Source organism: Cuculus canorus, chromosome 6 (genome assembly GCF_017976375.1).
Source record: "Cuculus canorus isolate bCucCan1 chromosome 6, bCucCan1.pri, whole genome shotgun sequence".
Classification (NCBI taxonomy): Eukaryota; Metazoa; Chordata; class Aves; order Cuculiformes; family Cuculidae; genus Cuculus; species Cuculus canorus.
The window spans coordinates 367,422-387,672 of NC_071406.1; the positions used below are offsets into that span (position 1 = coordinate 367,422).

Sequence of the window (20,251 nt, forward strand, 5' to 3'; positions counted from 1 at the left end):
TAAACATTAAGTTTTACGCTCTTCATGTGTTCCTTTATTCCTCAGACTGTTTGGAAACTCAGTTCTGTACGATGAGATGGCACCAGTCTGCGGTAGTGGCAAAGATAAGATTTGCTGAGCATACAGAAGCGCCTCAGTCACATACACAAGGATTATCAAAGCCCCAAACATACCTGCACCCAACACCTCTGGCCAACTGACCTTTACGCATACAGGACTTATGGGTGATAAAGGCTGCTCTCACTGTGAGTCATAAGTAGAAAGCCACTTCGTGGAAAACTAAACTGGTTAGGAATTTCATTTGATTCTTGAGAAGTTATTTTTGCAGAAGCTCAGAATCTACCACCTCCTGACTGCATCATCTTGTTTTGTCACCTTGCAGATGAAACATTTTGAAGTCACCACACCTTTCAGCTTTGATAAGTTAGTCTGATGCATTTTATTCCACTGATTTAAAAACCAAAGTGGCCAAATACTGCACCATCAAAGAGAAGCTGCTGCCATCAGCCAGTGCTTACGCTGCCTCTTCCCGACAGCAACGAGTAGTACCTCTAGAGAAACCACATGTGGTGCGCTGCCCTTCAAGGAAAGCTTCACTTTAGCCCACTACTGTCCTCGAAAAAGAACTAGGTCAGTAGGGCAGACATGCAGAACTAATAGCTTTCTTCCAGAACAGTTTGGTATGATGCAGTTTTCAATTAAAGAAGTTGGGCATAAATACTATCCCAGTACGGCAGCTATTTTTAACTGGAAGGAAAGCACAGATCTAACATCAGACACATGGTCACCTACGTGAAAGTAATTATCTCTTCCCTTCTCAAACTGCTTCGTAAAAGCACACAGAATTAGTGAAATGAAAACATAACTCTACACTAAGGGTATATAAAACACTGACAATGCAACGCTGATTTTTCAGCCAGTAACACAAATGTTTGGCAACTGCAAATGGAGTATGCACACAAACTGCTGAAACCAATCTAGCCACGTTTTGCTTTTTTTGACCCTTGGCAGGTTTTTTTTTCTCACTCCTGTTTCCAGAGGATCTGAGTTCATTTGTTTGTATGGGTTTGTTTTGGTTTTTTGGGTTTTTCTCAGCTCTGGGCTTCCCAGTTGGAAAAGGTGGTCAGCATCGTCTCACCGGAACAGCCAGGACTGCTCAGGGCCTCGGCACTGCTCCAAGGCAGAACTGGCCGTGGTGGCCATGGCCAGGCCTTGGTGCCGGGACAGCAAGGCTGCAGGAACAGCAGTGACAATGGAGGCAGCTGCAGAGTCCCAGGCGGTGTTCAGATGTCTTAAGCACTGTGATGGTGTTTAAAAATTCTGTGACCACAACTACGATCTTCGGTCTCCAGACTAGATATTTGATTTGAAATCTCTTTGCTACCTACCTCTTGTTTTCCATGCCATAAACCAGCTTAAGCCTCTTATCTTAGCAAGCGTTCCCTACGATAAAATGTATTTCTGATTTAAACAGTATGACCTGAGAGAACAGAGGTGATTTCAGCCGCCTGGCTTAGCTGCTGGAACGTAGAGTTATTGTCAGCAAAAAAGGCAACAACTGAAAAGATTCAGTGCTATTTATTAAATATTTCTCAAATGGTGACAAGCTGTAAACAGCTAAATATAGAACTGCTGAAACTGTATGCACTTCACACGTATTTCTTCAGTATTTGAGTTCACTGCCTGGCTACGCTTCCGTCACTGGGATCCATCTGTTCCGTGAGGTATTTGGTAGGAAATGGGTTATTCACAGGGATTCGTGCTGACTGCTCGTGCAGAGCCGCCAGCCAAAACCTGAGTGCTGTTAAGAGTGAATTTACCATCTTACTTGTCCTCCACCTTCCATTTTAAAACTTTACATCAAGAACACATTCACAACTATTTGCAGGATGAACGCTTAAAGCTTTGCTTAACTGTAAACTCTGGGTACAGAGAAACTCTTCTAATGAAATGGCCTACATTAAATCCTGTACACTTGTAATACACGCTATAAGCACTGGCAACCATTAAAATCAGCGTAATGAGATTTCTGGTTTTGCTTTTCTTGCTGATGCAGGTCAGCAGGAGCTTTCACAAATATTTTAACTCAATGAGGTATTTTTCAGCCTTCACTTTTTCTAGCTGCTGTCTTCTTGATTTCACTAACACGCCCGCTCTGCTGGACACTGCCCAGAGCACCGCAGCCATCCAATGTCCAAACCCTGAGCCGCTCTGGCACCAGAGTGAGGGTGTCACTCACCTGCTGTCCTCAGCGCCACAGGTGAGCGCCCACACTCCCAGTACAAATTCAGAGAGCTGCCCCTGGAACACAGCGGCCAAAGGCGGGCAGCTTGTACCCAGGGTGCTCTTCCAGTCTGACGCCCAAGGCTGAGGAGCAGCAGGCCCTGCCAGGCTGACACAGTGAGCAGCAGGGCAGGACAAGCAGTGGGACTGTGGAACATTGAATATTGCAACCACCCTGCAGTCCTGTGCCGGCTGGCTCCGTGATGCCCATCACCAACAGCTTCCTGCTGCTGCTGCAAAACAGCAATTCCTAATGCAGGTCTTGGGCACGTCTGACTGTCATCAGAGAGAATGAATGGTCCTCCGGGTATTGTTTCAGCTAAACGATGCGCCGCAGTAACCACCAGGACACTGCAGCCCTTGCAGTACTGCAAGCATCTTCTGAGGGCGACTGGCTAACTCATACACCCGATCCGTCACAAATGGCCCCTTCAGCCATCATGCCCGGGCACTCTGGCACGCAGTCCTTGTGATTCAGCTGACCCACAGCTGCCTCCTGCCCCTCTGTCTGCAGTGCGTGTCACCTGCAGCCACAGCAGAACAACCTCCCTGGTTTGTAGACCAGTCTATTTGTGGGCAAGACAATGAGGATTCATATATGCAGTACAAGTCAGAATTAAATCATCACCCTTCGATTTATCACCAGAGCAGCAAGCTACCTTTTTGGGTTTTTTTTTTTCTGTATGTGAATATCAACAAACTGCATAACCTCCCCCCCAATTCCTCAACTCTGCTGGCACTGAAAAGCTCTGACAGAATTTCAGACAGGCTCACAGTCCGAGTAAACCACAGACAAAACCAGGAAAACTGGCGCTCTAACGAGAATCTTTGCAGGCTTCACTCATTTTCAGTGCAGACATACAAAAAGTAAGTGCCAAAGGAAAGAGACAGTGTTCAACATCGGAGACTTGGCATGATGGCCTCTGTATCTCAAGAGAAGGGCTTTTCATCGCCCACTCATGAACCTAAACATCTTAATTACCCTTATTAAATGATGGATTGACTGGAAATGCAGCAACTCTTTAGATCCTAAAAGTTAGCGCTGGAGACCCTATGATGCTTCCTGAGTCATCTGGTGGAACTAGAGCCTAGCAAACACACAGTGCGTATCACATCCACATCAAAGGTTGTGTGTCCACCTTAACCACTACTGAAACTACCCACAAGCATGATTCTCACTGTAGTTACATTCCCAGGATTGCCTGAAGACCTGAGGTAAGCAAGTAGGGAATTGTATGAACTAGAAGGAAACACATCAATGGGAACTTCTTTCTGACATGTGAGTACAGCCAAAAAAGCAAATCACAATCAGGCTGTGAAGAAAACGCCAACAATATTGAAGATTTGCTGATGTGACACAGACCTACGGTCTGCTCTTGCTTTCATCTTCTTCAGGAAATTAGCAGAAATGAAAGATAAGAAAGAATAAGTTCATTTCCTAAGACATTTCTAAAGTAAGGGCATTTCAAAGTTCAGTCAAATGCAAAGAGGAAGAGACTGTTCTAAAACCAGGAGAACACATCTCTCACAGCCTCCTCTCAAGTTCCAAGATCAAGGTTACTAGGTATGAGTAGAACCTAAAATGTCATCAAATAAACCCTGAATCATGATAGGTAATTATCCATAACACAGAGAACAGAAACTCCACAGCTCGAGTAAAGAAAATTTATAATAGTCTAAGGAAGAACTGTAACACCAACCCAGCCATGGCACAGCCCCACTGCCAGCAAAAGGAGATCCTGTCCCTCTGCAGAGCTGGGCACCTCCTCCAGCAACCATCAGCTCAGCCGAGGACCAGGGCTTCCATTTAACTGGGTAAGTAGTTCCATTAGCTGCTAATGACAGAATTAGTCATTACTTGTTCTAAACTGCAGGGTAAATGGACTTCTGATATCTGTACCCGAAATAGTCCAACAGCTCTATGATGATCAACCAGGAGATCTTGATTTAAAATTATTCCTTCAGTACATTCTGTTGAATATATTTTAGCCCTGCTTTTATTGCATGTTGAAGCTTTGCAGATAAAACTCAGTACATCCTTCCTTACTTTTAAATTTGATGTTGCCTTTAATTGATTTGTTTTCAAATTTTCAGTAAGTGTAACATTCAGTGTAAATAAAAGATTAGATAAATAAATCATTTGAATTACTGTGATTCCTTCCCTTCTTGTTCCCCAAAAGCACACAGGAATTTCCTAAAGGTCATTTTCATGGAGCTCATAATTTGCCATGCAATTTTGGTGACATCGTGTACTGCGATACATGCAGGCAATTTCCAGTACACTTTCTGGAAACTCTGGAGCGTTTGATACATCAACAAAGTGAAAACAGTGTCTGTTTGGATAATTACCCCAGCCAGCTCGCTGAGCAGTCGTGTCAGGACAAACCTGCCGCTGCGCGCCACGGAATGCCCCGGGTGCGGGGGCGGTGCACGGTTTGGAAGTGTCTTGCATGTTCCTGCTCCTCAAGTGGAACAAAAGTCATACAGTTTAATGCGACGGTGTGCTGGCCTTCAAGCCAAACCACTTGCTTTCTTTACACTCCTTATAAGCATTCTCATGTTCTATGAGAACAAAATGCAATGTGTTCCAGCTCACAGAGAGTCTGCGGTGTTCAGCCACTGAGGGCGCTCTGCAATACTTTCTCCAGAAAGCGCACAGTGTCAGCTGGCACTGGGAGAAGATGACCGTCTGCTACATAGAGCAGAGAAAATAGACCGTCCTGGTCGCCAGGAAATACATTTAATTTTACAAAACAGAAGATTTCAGGAAGGCACATTCTTGCTCAGCAATACTATTCAGTGCTTAAAGTGTTAATTTGGTTTTGATTATTTCATACCCTGCCAACAGGGCCCGTGCTCTGATGGCCTCGTGTGCCAGCTACGCACTTTTGTTACAGTGCCTGTGCCAAACTGCTCTCCCAGCGCCGTACGGCACAGTGAAATTACAGTGCCATGAGCCTCGTGGTTCCCAGCAGCTCTTGGATCTCCAAGGTTAGGGGTCAGCAGAAGAACCGTTTGGCTGTGAGCCTTGGGGCCAAATGCCCCAGAGAAGACAGGCAATGTGCCGACCACTGCCCTCGGTATGCACTGGGGTCTACCTGCACCATCATGGGCTCCGACAGAGCCCCAAATGGATTCCAGCTGAGTCAGTACCGCTGCAGACCAGGAGTGAGCTGCATCGCTCTGTCTGATTGGATGGGAGGTGGAGCAGCCCCGTGGCCTCTCCACAGAAACCCGTGCATGTTATAGCACGATGTGAAGGTGCGGAGAGACACCTGAAACCTCACACTGTTCTCCCAGTCTATCATCTCTGACTCTGTAGAGTATAACGTGGGTAAAAATATCTAATACACAACACCAGTCACGTATCATTTCAGGCTCTTCAGAGGTTTGAAAGTGGATGGGATGAAGTGGAAGATTTCAGGAGCACTCAGCACAATACCCATTTATACAAATAACCGAGAGAAGAAATAATTTTAACAGGCAAGTAACCTCCAGGCATGCCAAAACAAAGCCACACTGGGCTCCAGGGCTGCAGCCGCTGTTCCTTCCTCAACCGTTACACCACAGTCACTTAGGACGCAATCTGCTCTTGTGCACACCTCTCACACTCCTCTTGTGAGCAAACAGCCAACTGCTCCTGCCTGCTGCTTGCACTAATGATAGAGCTACAATACAGTGGGCCACACATCAACAAACCTGAACTACACCCTCTTTCTCTCCGAACGCTCACCCTCTTTGTGTGAGCAGCTTGCTGGCTGCCCAGGAGCAATCTCAGCACTGCTTCCATGCCTTCTCTCTGTGCCCTCTTCGTGTTTATTTAATGTCCTGCCAGCCTTAGCAAAATATTCACAGCACCCAGTGTGGGGGAACATTCTTACAGCTATAAATGCTGCTGCTGCATCTGGAGCTGCGATACTGCTCTAAGAGATTGCTCTGCCCTGACTCTTCCCACACCACCTCTGACCACACTGGCAGTGACTGGTTGTGAAGAAATGAAACCATCCAATTCAAACACAGATGCTTTTTCTTCCAGCTTCTCACACGTCTTTTAAAAGCGATAGCCACATTAAAGAATAAGTCAATAAATGAACCAAGGACACACATCTCAGAACACACTGTCTAAATCCAGTTTTAATCCCATGTCCCTCAGTAAAAAAAGTGATGGAGCACAGCATTGTCATTGATACAGGACCAGGCTCAGCTGGGCTAGGGACACTTAGAAGAATAAGAACAGTGGTCAGAATGCAGAGCCATCTGTAAGAACTCAGACTAGAATTAGGTTTTTAATTTAAATGAGTAAAATATTAATAACTATGGAAAAGTTACAGCCTAGGACACGAGAGCTGGAAGAGCTTACCTAGATTCACAAAGGTACACGTACCAAAGCGTGCTACAAACCAACTTAGGTGCTGGTTTGTCTCCTCCTACACTTTCATCATCTTTGTTTCACACAAATAAATCTCATTTAGCCATAAGGAAGCAGCCAGAACAAGAAATGACTCCTTGGTACCATAGATTATGTTTTCCATCTTGGTAAATGGTAGTGTCTGATGAGAATATAGGACATAACTAATGGGTAGATACTGGTAACTGTACTCCACATCAACAGTTCCAGTGTTATCTGTGGGATGAGCCAACTCTGATGTTCTTTGTACATGGAATTCTCTGGACTTGAAGAACAGAAAAACCTTTTCCTTTGCACAAAGGGTATAAAATAGTCATCCTTCCAAGGACTGTTTCTGAATATTCCAAAGGCTCTTCAACAAAGGTTCTCAAACTAGTAACACCACTGTCAAACAATTTGGGTCGAGTAGGTGGGTCTGTAAAACCAACCAAGTCAGCTGGAACACTGGAGTTCCTAATGTTATTTTTAACTAATTGCCTCCCATTTTTTATGTTTCTGTACAACTTCCCGTTTAACTTGTGGAAATATTTATTATGGCCATAGAAGGAAATATTTCAGAACAATACTTAAGTTTATAGCTGAAAGAATCTGGAAAAGAAACTGTATTTAAGGCAAGAAATACTAATGTTCAGAGCACACTGTCTATGTACAGGCCAATGTGAAGTCTGCTGGAACCCAAAATGCAGCTATAAATGTTTCATAAGAGAACACACACTGTTATTAAGGCTTTCAGACTGAACAGCAACCACCCATTCGATAAGACTGAGATGAATGACTGCCTAAACACACGTAGAGTTAAAAGTTTGCCATGGAATTAAACCCCCTCTGAATAATTAGAATATTAACAAAATGCTGTAGTTCTTGTCATTGTACGTGAAATACATGAGGTGTGTTTCACACTGTCTAGAGATGCTCACGATACACTTACAGCAAGCCATTCCCTGACAACAAATGTAACAACAGGGAATATATCAGAAAAGCCGGATGAAACTGGAGAGTTAATTCAGGAAAAATACAATGATTTGATTAATGCATTTAACTAGCGCTGTTACTTTGATAGCAAGATCTATAAGTCTACTGTATTTCTTTCTCTGAATCTTAAACGTAAAATTCAACACATTTAAAAAGAAATTAAAGCTTTACACATGCTCTATTGAAAATGTAATCCATTCTTCAAGAGGCCGCTTTAGACTGTCCCATAACAGCAAATCTGCATTTTTCTACTTGAGATACCAATGGAAGGTGAACAGCCACCAGTGAAATATATGTGTGTCGGACATAAGCACCGCTAGAGAGCCCTTTATTTTATGGGACATATGAAAGTGAAGTCATCAGGATTGTACCTTGTGCTGGCGATACTTGGTGATTCTGCTCCAAGCCTACATCTTTCTAGCTGATTAGCCACAATCTGCCTTTCCACCTCCAGTTCTCTGGTAAGCCTTTGAAATTGGAGCTCCTGAAATTTCAAAATAAAAAAGAAAAGCATTCTTGGTGTTAAACAATCACGTTTCTTGTCTTGACTCTTGCCTTAGTGGAATAAACTATTAGAAGGTTAGAGTGGAAACTTAATGGTTCTTTAGATCAGCGATTCATGCAAATATTGATTTATCACCTGTTATAAAAGGAAAAACATCTTCAAGCATTTGTGGATTTTATTCCTCCTGCAATTAAGGCTTTTGTGTCCCTTATGTTGTCCCAATCTAAAAACATCAGTGCCTATACAACCAGTCTTCATCTATAAACAAACTACACTGGAAAATACCACATCCTAATCTTCCCAGCTGCAAAGCTTTACATCCTAAGCTACACTGTGTTCTGGCTTCTGTATTCAAAGACTTAACCTGCATCATTTCAAACCCGCAGAGGGTAGAGATGTGCTATTCCACCTCTCCTGATTTCAGCTGTTGCTGTAGTCCTTGGTCAAAGGTACCAAACCTCAGCCTTTGCCAAAGGCTTTTGGAACACAATGCTCAGAGGAAGACACAGGGAATGCAAGCGCAGCACAGAATGGCTGTGTGTTATTAAAGTCTGGACACATTTTCTACAAACCCAATACTCTGCAATCTGCGCTCTGTCGAGGTGTGTTAGTGATGTCTCCATCCACAGCCAGCTTTTGTTAATGACAAAAGGGTCCTACCGAGCAGTTTTATTACTTTTCAAACTGACATCTGACATCCTCCGAAGTGAACTGTTCAGTACTATTTACAAACAGATGATCACCGATATTTAATAATCTGAGGAAGCAAGTCTTACCCACAAGTCAAATACAGCCCAGAAGCATTCCTGGAATTTTAAAGTGCCAGTTACTAAAAAAGGGTTTTTTCCCTGAATGTAAATCCTGTAACTGTCTGGCACAGCAGCTGCATGCCTTTCCTTATTACACGAGTAATGCAGATTACAGCTCATTCCAACTGTCCTTTCACACCTTACATTACATGGAATGAGGCTTAAATACTTCACTCCTGTTAGCGATCCCTGAGACGACTCTCTGCTTCTTGCAGTCTGTCCATCTCAGCGAGGGAAAGTGTGGTTCAGCAATGCACCTACTGCTCTCAGTGGTCTGGAAGCACCTCTGCCCCGCACAGCTCCGGCCCCGGAGGGCTGCACGGTGGTGCAAGAGAGGCTGGACTAACAGGGTAGTCAAAAGCTACTCTAAACCCAAGAGTTGCCTTGCAGAGGTAGGGAGAAAAGTTTTCTACTGATGACACAATGAAATTGCCTCCCAGAACCCCCAAACAAAAGAATAATTAGCACCGATTTCATCTGGAATCCAGCTGAGGGCTAAGTCAAATGGCAGCTGCTGTACCATTGAAAGGACTCTATACGAGGTCCAACACAAAAAAATGGGACTGTGCTGTCAACTCATTGTATTTAACAAATTAGGAAAATTAGCTATGATCACCTTCATACCACACTCCGTCTGAGCTGACCCACAGCTGCACACGATGTCACCAACGCTCAAAATGACTCTGCTTTGTTTCTGAAGGTCGGTTGAGTCAGTTTTGCATTCACATCTTCTACCGATAAAGAATGGGTTCCTTCGAACACTGATGGGATCTTTCGGGAGAGAGAGCCAGGTCTGGTGATCAGGGTGGGCGCTCAGGGATGTTGTTATGAGCAAAAAATCGCTTCATAGACAAAGCGCTGTGGCCTGGAGTGGTGTCTTGATGTTCACCTGCTGTTCACTCTCATAAACTGGCATTTCCAACTGAAGGTAAGGAAACATCTTTATTTGAACCCGTGTCCACTCACACCAAGTGAAGCGATTGAGTTGAGCCTTGTCTCCCTGTTGACAGGTCAGAACATGCTCTGGACCCACCTCTCTGTCTCTCCCCTCCCACTCTTGGTTCCCAAGCTGTAGGGTCCGTCTCAGTTTTTTTTGTCAGACATTGTATATTAGATGACAAAGCTCCTTCTAAAAGCCTGACTGGAGCTCCATACATCAACCTGGCGTGTTGAGGATACATGACACACGCCAGGGCCCCTCCCAGCTGACAGAAGGAGTTAGAGACACTTTCAAACATGTCTCAGAGCTCACTGACCAAGCTGAATAAAGACATCCCAATATTCCAAATACTGGCCAGCAAAATTGTTTGCCTCCCAGGCATGGAACCCACCCGCTCCTGTCACAGGACACAAGCGCCCACAGAACAACACAGCGTTTTCCTACTGCTGTGCTAAAAGTAGCACAACAGAACAGAATGCTCTGTCATTCTGTTAAAAATGGACACACAAACCACAGGAGCAGTGGGAGGGAGACGTGGTCCTCCGCTTCCTCCAGGCCACCTTTCCATTAGGCTGGCATTTACTGCCAAGCTTCAACACCAAACTCAGCAGTAATGGCTCAGACATCAACAAACATTTGGGGACAGATGTCCCAAACCTGGATTTTATTAAAACCTGTTTCCAGACAGAATTTGAAAGCTAAATCCTTTTAATCCTCAGACCTGATATGAAAAGGCTCATGAATGTAAAGACCTGCAGAGCACAGCAGATCTTACGGGCCTGTGTATGGACCAGCAAGTACAGACAATACCAGAGGGTTTGTATGACATGCACTGCATCCAGCAGCAGAGAGCAGGTCACCACAGCCTGGCATCAGGTCTCTGAGCGAGTCACCTTCACGTCACACCCAAGAGGGGCATGTGCACTCTGTCAGGCCATCTGTATTTCGGAGAGAAAACACTAAAATGGGTGTTACACAAGTCAAAAACTTATACATGAGAATTTATTGTCCCGTTCCAAGTCTGAACACAGATAATCCATCCATCTAAAAGCTGATTCATCACCAGCCATGACACACTAGCGGAGAATGCCACGACTGTCAAAAAACACGCAGATGCTGAAGCTTCGTAAGCTTGCAAGCAAATGTCAGCAAGACAAGCTTTTTCCCAATCCAGTCACGATGCACTACACTGAGTATAACAAACATAAACCTTTAAAATAACAAACATAAACCTTTAAAATAAACAGCATCGCACTGCTTGTTTGCAGGAACAATATAAAGCACTTAGCCTCTGTTTAAAGCTGCTTCCCATTCCTTACTTTTAAACTAATATTTAAATAGCTGCGTCACTGGTACAAACCACAGATGTGAACACAGGACTCAAGTCGCTACTGTTATTCACCGATCTTTTAATTAGATGAATAAAAGAAAACATACGCTGGCCATTATTTGCTTCCATTCAGACAGTGTCTATTAATTTGCCTTTCCATTACAGGCAGAGGCACTAATGAAAATGGCACTATTATAGAAAACAACTTTGGATGCACGCAATGGATACGTGTTCACCTGAGTGCTCTTTGCTCTATCACAGCTCACGTGTGGTCCTGCAGGAAGGTGTTCCTAAGGCAAAGGGCATCACTAGGCAACGTTCCTATTTCACATTCCAGATGGGAAAATTTACAGTAAATCACCAAATCCTGTAGAAACACGACAGAGTGGCTGGGCAACACATGCCCTCAGGACCCCGCGATGCATCTCAGTGAGTCCCATGGCCTTAAGCACATGCAGGCTCCTCAGTGGTCTCAGATCCGATCTTCACTCATGGCAAGAAGGATGTCAAAACTGCCTTGAAGCTCAGGGATTTGAGAGAGGTGGGAAAAGATTGCCATTGAAAATCCAGGCACAATATTTTAACTTCTTAAACCTATATTAATTTCAGTTACCTAAACTGAAAGCAACATGGTAGGAAAAGGGAAGACTTCTTTTTGTAATGGTAATTCACTTTCTAACTTGAGGTATTTAACCATATGCAGTCTGGTCTGCACAGTGAGAGTGTTAGCTCAATCTAGAAAAATCATATAATTTGGTTTGACTGTCAGAACGGAAAAGACTACCGGCCTGCTGTGTGGGCTGCTCAACAGAGTTCTTAATACAGACAATTTACCTCTTAAATAAACCAACACTGTGATATAAAATTGGCACAGGCAGTTGCACAGCATCTGAAGTAACAAATTGCCCATTTAGCAAACCCCCCTATTTCTTCCCCACACTGCAAAATTCCAAAGCCAGTTAAAATAAAAGAATTGCACTCTGTTTCTCTTGTGATGGAAGAGGTGAACGTGATGAATGGACAATGCAGCAATAGATTTTATTTCATTTATTTAAGCTGCATTTAAAAAGCAAAACTTGCTAGCACTGAGTCAGAAAAACTGTGCTAAGTGGAAATAAGAGAAGAAAAGCATCCAGTCATGTTTGACTTGGGAAGATCTAGTGTATTTCTGCAAGTGCAAGGAAAGCAGCAAAAACCCAGCTCTGTTTCCTGGTGCAAGCCATGCTCTCGTGCGTGCAGGCTGGAGCTCCAGTGAAGCACCAAAGCGCACACTTTGGAACAGTGAGTGCCGGCTTAAACTGGGTATCTGCACAAATATACAAGAGGGATATTTTTACCATCCTCTTTACAGCTGGAACACCTCGTGCTCTAAGCCTTTTTTTCTTTTAGTTTAACCGTTATTATAGAAAACTAAGTTCTAATCAATTCTAAACAAGAGCATTGATCACTGCGATGGTTTATGCTTCCTTGGAAGGACATTCTACGCCACACTGAGCATTTACCCACCACCATCACATTCACCCGCTGGACAGCACACTGCTCGCTGCAGGAATCTACTGGAATTTGGGTTTCCAGCCAGCCTCTCTGGAAGCAGCAGAGAGCACGCTCTTCCAACAGGATGCTCCCATACAACACCGGCTATCAGCAACACAGAGGAGCCGCTGCCCTTGGCAAAAATCACAATTAACTGATTTTTATAGTGCTGCCTTGTGACAAAATTACATGAAAGGAGTCAAACAAAACAATTAATAAGCCCCTTTCCATTTGAAAAAGAACATCTACGCTGCAAGTACACACCAAAATTATAGATGCAGATTACAGAACGTGCTGCCATACTGGATCAAAAGGACCAGCCAGCTCTACTCAAACACTACAATGCTCGGCCACAGCTGGCTTTTACTTTACAAAACTATCCAATATACAGCAAGGGGAAACAAGCCCTATACTGCTATTTACCTGTTCAGCAGTGACTTCTTAATCACCTTATAAAACTACAGGTTTTGTATTCATAACCTAAATGCCACTGCTCTTTTAACCAACCATGTTAGATCAAACTTAAAATTTTCTGTAAAATTACAGTTTACTTATGCACACAAGTGCCTCTGCATGCTTTCAGCATCTCAGTATCTTCCAAAATAGATGAGAAAAATTAAAAATTGGACAGGGTAAGGAGAGTCACAGATTATGGGGTGCGAAATAACCCAGCTACAGTTATTGGCTGACCACGCTCGCTTTGCATTCAACAGCAGCAGACCAGCAAAGCCCTTAGTACTTTCATGCCTACATTGCTCACCAGTCTGGTAGAACAGTTTAGTGCTGCTCTAGCTGGGGAGGGATCAAAATTCAAACAATTCACAGAAAGCTCGCTCTTAGTCAATGCTAGGAAGGAGGAAAGGCAGCTGAGTAACTTGCTGACTACATTGGAGCAGCATCTCCTTCGGGAACTGTCACGTGGTTCGGTTGTTTGGTGCTGAAGGGAGGCAAACTGTTTCACCTGCCAGCGACCAGAGTTCAGGAACAGTGAATAAATAAAAAAAGAGTTACAAGAAGTAAAACACTCCAGGATATTTCAGGGGCACCTGCAGTTCTAGGCAGGCCCTTTTTCAAGAGGAGTTTCTCCTGAGAAGCCTAAAATAGTACTGCTTGAAAGAAAAACATATTTCTAGACCTTCACGTGTATAAAGGAGAACCCAGAGTTTTAGTAAAGGACATGAGTCAGCCGTTTCACCTGCAACAGGAGTGGTAGGTATTTTGTCCTGGAATAAAAGCCTTGGGAAGTGGACTTCGCAGACTCAATTCTCCAAAGCTGAAAATGCTTGTGAAGAGCAGAAACACTACACTTCAAAGTTCTGGGATTCAATAGGGAAGAATGACCTGTGCAACTGGACATAGTATTAAGAGTCAGAGTCAGGAAGAAACCAGTTCTCCAGTCACTTGGAAATGCTGACAAAGGGTTTTGTTTCACTCATGCAAAGCTTGGAGTCCACGTAACAAAAAGGACCATCTTCATTTCAGAACTAATATAGATTCATCCACCTAACTGATCACTGGGTGTGTGCAGAACAGCCCTTCTTACTCTGCTGTCACCTGTCTGCCATAGAAGAGGGGAAAAACTGTCTGCCTTTGGGTGCCCAAACCACAGACAAGAGAACAAAGACACTAAAAAAGCCTGCCACTGCTGCAAGTGCTCCTCTCTTAGCACGGAGATTAAGCCCAGCATTTTCACGTTACGTTTGAGAGCTGGATCAATGGGTGGATCTTCCTGCGAGACCTCTTCTCTCGGCCCAATCAATGAGAAAGAAAACTAACATACTAAGCAGGAAACCCACAACTCCAAATGATCCCGTTTAACCTTGCCAGTTCAGCAGCAATCCATTCCAAGTCCAGCAGCGCAGGGCCAGCACGCATAAAGTAGCAGTGGCTCCACAAACCTGTCTGGAGTAGCTGCCAACTAGCTGTTCCCCCCCCCCCTAAAAGTTACTCCTATGGTGTTACCCCTGCAATTTTTAACAAGTTTTGATTTCAGTATGAAAATACTCAATTTGCTTTTAATAGAGATAACTAAGCTTCTATCCAAAACCTCCTCAGCACTCAAATACAGATGCATACTTTAAGCCTTTAGTTTTACTTAAAACTTACGTCAGCATTCCCTAAGATATTCCTATATATATCACAGCATTGAAACTTTAAAATGTTAAAGTGAAATACATATTTTGAAAAAACCAAACCCAACCTACAGGGAACATCCTCCTCCCCAAATCAAACCCCAGAAAAAACCCCCATGAGCCACCCTCAAGTCCACTAAAAGGAAAAAAGGCCAAAAGATGTTTCAGCTCCAGGGCAGTTTGCTTTAGGGTTTCCTTGCATTCCAAAGGGATTCCTCCCGTGGAGATGTAGCTCACACCAGTAAGAGGCCGTCCTTCCCTTGACTGCCATCCAGAAGTGCATCCGCTGGTGGTTCTGCAAGCAGGACCGCTCAGCCGTTAACAGAGCTGCCCTCCCAGCCCCAGCCAGCGGTGGCAGGGATGTGCTCTCACTTAAAACACACTGGGCAGCACTACAAAGCTGTTGTAATCTCAATTCCCTCACAGACTGCACTTGTTCTGCATGTTTTCTTTTACAACACTAGCAGCGAATTGAAATGTTTCTTTATCCTAAACTATAACTGAGGGAGATTTACCCAGCTGTCTGACCACTTTGCCTCAAGGAGACACACTCCAGTTTGGTAAAAATTTGACTTTCAACTAATTTGGGGTCACAGGGAAAAGAAACAAATGAAGAGGTTATTTAAAGTGGCTGGTAGGGGTCATAGATTAATTAGAGTGATTCCTTATACAACCGTATCTAGGCCACAAGGGTAGAAAGCTTAAAGCCACTAAATAAATTTACCTATCTCAAACCCACTGTAGTAACCTGAAAAGTTTTTATTAACTTAAAGTCTTGCACAATTTGACAAGTAATAACGAAGGCTTTCCTGAACGGTGTTTCCACTGCAGCAAGTGTTCCTGAGGCAGCGAAGCTAAGGTGTGGCAGCTCTAGTTCACAAACACAGCCCTACCGCAAACAGATTCCCGTAGCAAAGGAAACCAGGCTGGAGCAAACAGCAGAGTAGTTTCTGTTCGAGCTTAATAAAGTAAATAACTGCACTGGAAAATATTCTGTCCTGGGCTTACTGCCATACAGGAAGGGTGTTGAACATGTCAGTGTCCATAATCATTATCAACAGAAGAAACACCAGAAAGCAATGCTTCAGCTCTTCATTCTTTCACACCTCCCTCCCTTGTGTCCTTCCCAATGCATCTATGCCTTCCAAAGTCAGCCTACAACTCTGTAGTCTGTGTTTCAACAAGTATTAATCACAATTTTAGTTTTATTTTTCCCCCTCATCAGACCTGAGTGACTTAAGAGCCCACATATTTAACAGTCTTCTTATGAATAGAAAGCAGAAGAGGTTTCAATCTCCTTGTAAAATGAAGAAATAGTCCATTACCTCTTTTTCTCCGAGTTTAAGATCAAAACATCCCTTGGGTAGGAAAGGGGATGTTAACAAAACATTTTTACTACACGCACCACATACCAGCCTGATCCAAACACGGCAGGCAGAACTGCGTGCTCAGCTGAAGCGATCCCTGTTGGAGCAGAACTGCACAAAAGCCATTCCAGACAGTAATCCTGGCAGTGGATTATCAGCTGGATCACCAGCAACTACAGCACCGGCATTTATTGCAGCGCTGCTCATTGGTTATGCTGCCATTATGAGCGAGTTCTTTGTCAACTGCAGGATAAAACGGACCAACCCAAGATCACCAGCCATGCATTCCAAGAAAACGAGTTCTCATGGACTCTTGTGATCAGTTAAGATGGCACAGCAAGCTTTTCACTCGGGCGATGAGAGGTGACTCAATCACTGTAACTCAGATGACTGCAATTACTTGCATCTTGGTAGCCTCCGGCATTAATAACCTCCACATCAGAAGATTTAATATCAGCTTTACTATCACTAAGAAATTATTAGAGTTTCTACTGTAATCTTAAAATACCTTTGAAACTATTAATTTAGGCATGAAAACAAGGGTCCAAATTTCATTATCCTGCACAAATTTTTCATTTAAGACTGATGGTTCTGTGGGTACCAAATCTGGTAATATCAAGACTCTATAACGAAATTCTCACCTTTTCTAATACTAACATGGGACAACGTATGAGAACTAATACATTGTGTTCGCATTTTGAGTTAGTATCTTGAATCAAATACTGAATTAATTTAAAAAGTTCCGAAAGAGACAGAGAAGCAGATTTATTCTGAAATTCAGATGTTACAACTTATGCATTAAGCCAACTACTATTATTTCTAGTTCTGAACACGAAAGCCAAACTACAACTTCTCTGTGCTATTTTAACAAACCAAATCCAACACTTTAGTTCGAATGTCCTTTTGTAAAACTGCAATTTCTTCCTCCTTGAATGATCTTCACAAATTAAGGGCAAACTTGATTTCAAACACCATTTTATGTTCCCTACAGAGACTGTCACCAAGACACATGTCCATAAATAAACCATAGATTTAAACTATATTACTACCTTGGTGCTGACAACTGAAACCACACTCTAAGTTTAACACCTGTTCTTTAACAAAATACGATTAATCGTACCAAAACCTTCTGTGCAGATTTCTGTAACACTGTTCACAGCTTTGTATAAGGTACAAAGACTGGTCTTCAATGTTGCATCAAATCTATGCTAGCTCTTCTTCCCCTTTTTTAAACAATAGACCTACATTTCAAGTCTGATTGACAACAGTGCATACACTCCAAGGGATACAGAACACCATAACGATGCTTCTGTTCAGCACAATTAAACAAACCCTCTACACTCAGACTCTTAACATTCTGGCCTGCAAAATAAACTGTACCAACGCTAGGCAACACAGCAGGAACAAGCACGGGTTTCTCCAGCAATGCAGTAACAGACAAGGGTTGACTCGACAGCACATGCTGCATTGCTGAGGAGGTGGCACGTACCTGTTCCTTTACAGAGGCTAAAATGGTAGTGGCGGTCGTCTCTGGTTCCATGCCCGGGCCAGTGGAAGCCTCCTGCGTGGTCCGTGGCAGCCCCTCCTCCACCATCGGGGGCTGCTCAGGGGCTGGCATTTTGCCTGCAATAACAACGTTTTAGAAGAGTTTACATTTTGAGCCAGGTACGTTTAAGAAAATTCACATTTTCAGGATTATAAATTCTTGCATCTCTTTCTTCTCCAAACCCAAATAAATTAGTGGGGAACTTTGTATTATGAACATCAACCTATGCTGCTGCTACCGTGCTGCACCTTCACCAGCTGGACTTGGAATTACATACAGAACACGAAGGCTGGGCAGAAGCACCCAGGCGGCACAATGTTTAAGGATTGTTTAATATACAGTTTTGTGGTAGTTACCAAAAGTGGCAAAATCCAAGATGTGTGAAAAATAGTGTTAAACACCAAGATCACCCAGGATCAGCAGAAGTTTACATGCACGGTTTTAGCTCAGAAGAATGACAAGTAACAGCAGAGTGCTCAACCCACGGAAGAGACTAATTACGGTAATAAAAAGTTAATGGAAATAATGCTTCTAGTGTTCATTTTGCACAAGAGGAAATGAAATCTCTACAGTTAAACCAATTGCCCTTGGCTACAGGTGGTGTGGAAAGGACAGGCAGGATTAGCAGTGGAGAATCCCAAGCCTTATCACTGCGGAGGCAGCATGCTGACGATCCCAGTACGTGTGGAAAAGGCATTCATTTGTCTCACTAGAGGAGTCACTAATATTACAGAAGTTATGAAGTGTGTTTAATACTTTGAAAACAGCGAGCAGGTGGTATGGATGTAGTCTCTGCACACGTACCATGCTTTAATTTCCTTCAGATAAAAGCAAACAGAGCTTGTGAGCTCTAGGGTTAGAAGTAGTCGATATTTCATTTTAGATTTCCAGAACAAACTCACTCGATATTCCTAGAGGAGACAAATACAAACAGCAGCTTCTTTCTCTTTACTCTGCAAGCAGCAACTTACGCTGCCAACAGGCTGGAGGGCCGGCAAGACTTCTCAGTCCCGACCTGGTTTAAACAGGACCATCCCTTCTCCATCCCTTCCTTCAAAATGCCAAGTTGGGATGAGGCTGAGCACACGCCCTCCATAGACACAGGGCAGTCTGCGGGATCAGGGGCTGTGCTACAAAGCTGCACGTTCCCCATTTGGCTGGAAGAACAGATGAGCTGACCCTCCTGGGATCTCTTCCGGAATCACCCCACGGGGCCGCTTGCCCTCTTGGGACTTGGTGTCGGTGCCCGCACGCAGAGGCCGAGCGCAGGCACCGTGCTCTGTTGTCAGAGGGCTCCTGCGCTGATGCTGCTCTGGGCAGGGAAGGCGAATGCAAAGCAGAAGAGAGGGAACGTTCGGCTTTGTGCAGAGCAGTGCATGCACCGTGAGAGGGACGGCTGCCGTTCAGGCTTACGGCCGCTCCGAGTCTCCAACAAGAACACTCAGATGACAGCCAATCAAATTAATGATTAATGAAGATGTCTGTGTTAAACGTTCACCTGTCTCAGAGTTAAGAGGTGTCATTAAAGCTCTCTGCCCTTCCACACAGGCAGTTGTTTTCACTGTTGTTCTTTCAGTTAACACATTTCTTGGCAAAGTTACTGATTTGCTAATCTCTTTTCAAGATCAGACAACTGCCAGCTTTGATCCCACAAATGCTTACGTACACACTTACACTATCACTAACAAGTGTGCTCGTTCCCTCAGAGCTCTGCGCGCTGGGCAGCTGCCTGGTGCAGGAGATGCTCTGCATGGCCCAGCCCCACTGAGGGCCCTGTCCCCACCATCATGCCTTGGGCTGGGCACGCTGACAGACAGTGCAGATTCTCGTATTCACCTTGCGGGAACAGGAAATACCAAATGCAGGATTTGTGACAGCCTTAAAGCGGGGATGAGTAAAGCTCAGGAGTTAATAAGAAAACCTTTTTCTTCCCCATGCAAGACAGGGATTTACCGGCTGGATACTTCCTGAGTTGTATTACTCCCTCCTTTAGGTATGGACGACTGGTTCCCTATTGGAAAAAAGCAACCAGACTTCATCCCTCAAAAAATTAGGCCCGCAAGTTGTATTGTGTGCCTCTATGTCACAGTGCACCAGCTGGATCTCACACAGAATGGGAGCCTTTGTTCCTACCTCTTTCTCTGTCTGTCCACCCCCTGCAGCCCCCGGGCTGCAGTCAGAAGAGATGCAGGGCTGTTCAATTTGCAGCCTTTAGTCTGCAATACCCTCTAATAAATCTGAAGACAGTGGCTTTTCCATCCTCTCTACCATGGAGGCTCACAAGTGGTTCCATGAAACTACGCAGGAAGTCAGATCAGGGCAAACCAAGACAGAGTTCACTTGCACCCTGCAAGCACATGGCAGAGACTGTCTCTAAAGGCAGCTGCAGGGATTTGAGCAAGTGAGTCACGCTGAAGCACTTGAGC

The 20,251-nt window shown here is 44.1% G+C and overlaps 1 protein-coding gene across 9 annotated transcripts in view; it reads right to left on the minus strand.

The window, feature by feature from the left end:
- The window catches only part of PKP4 (plakophilin 4), a 73,357-nt gene that overhangs the window by 31,986 nt on the left and 21,120 nt on the right, over positions 1-20,251 (minus strand). For 6 of the 9 annotated variants that reach the window (XM_054069309.1, XM_054069306.1, XM_054069303.1 and 3 more), the window contains exons 2-3: positions 17,769-17,902; positions 8,035-8,147 (exon numbers count right to left, since the gene is read on the minus strand). In XM_054069309.1, the coding sequence (XP_053925284.1) occupies positions 8,035-8,147; positions 17,769-17,897 (242 nt within the window). In that variant the 5' untranslated portion in view covers positions 17,898-17,902. Of the gene's footprint in view, positions 1-8,034; positions 8,148-9,593; positions 9,799-17,768; positions 17,903-20,251 lie in introns of those variants that run through there. The other 3 variants (XM_054069310.1, XM_054069312.1, XM_054069311.1) reach the window with 3 other exon arrangements.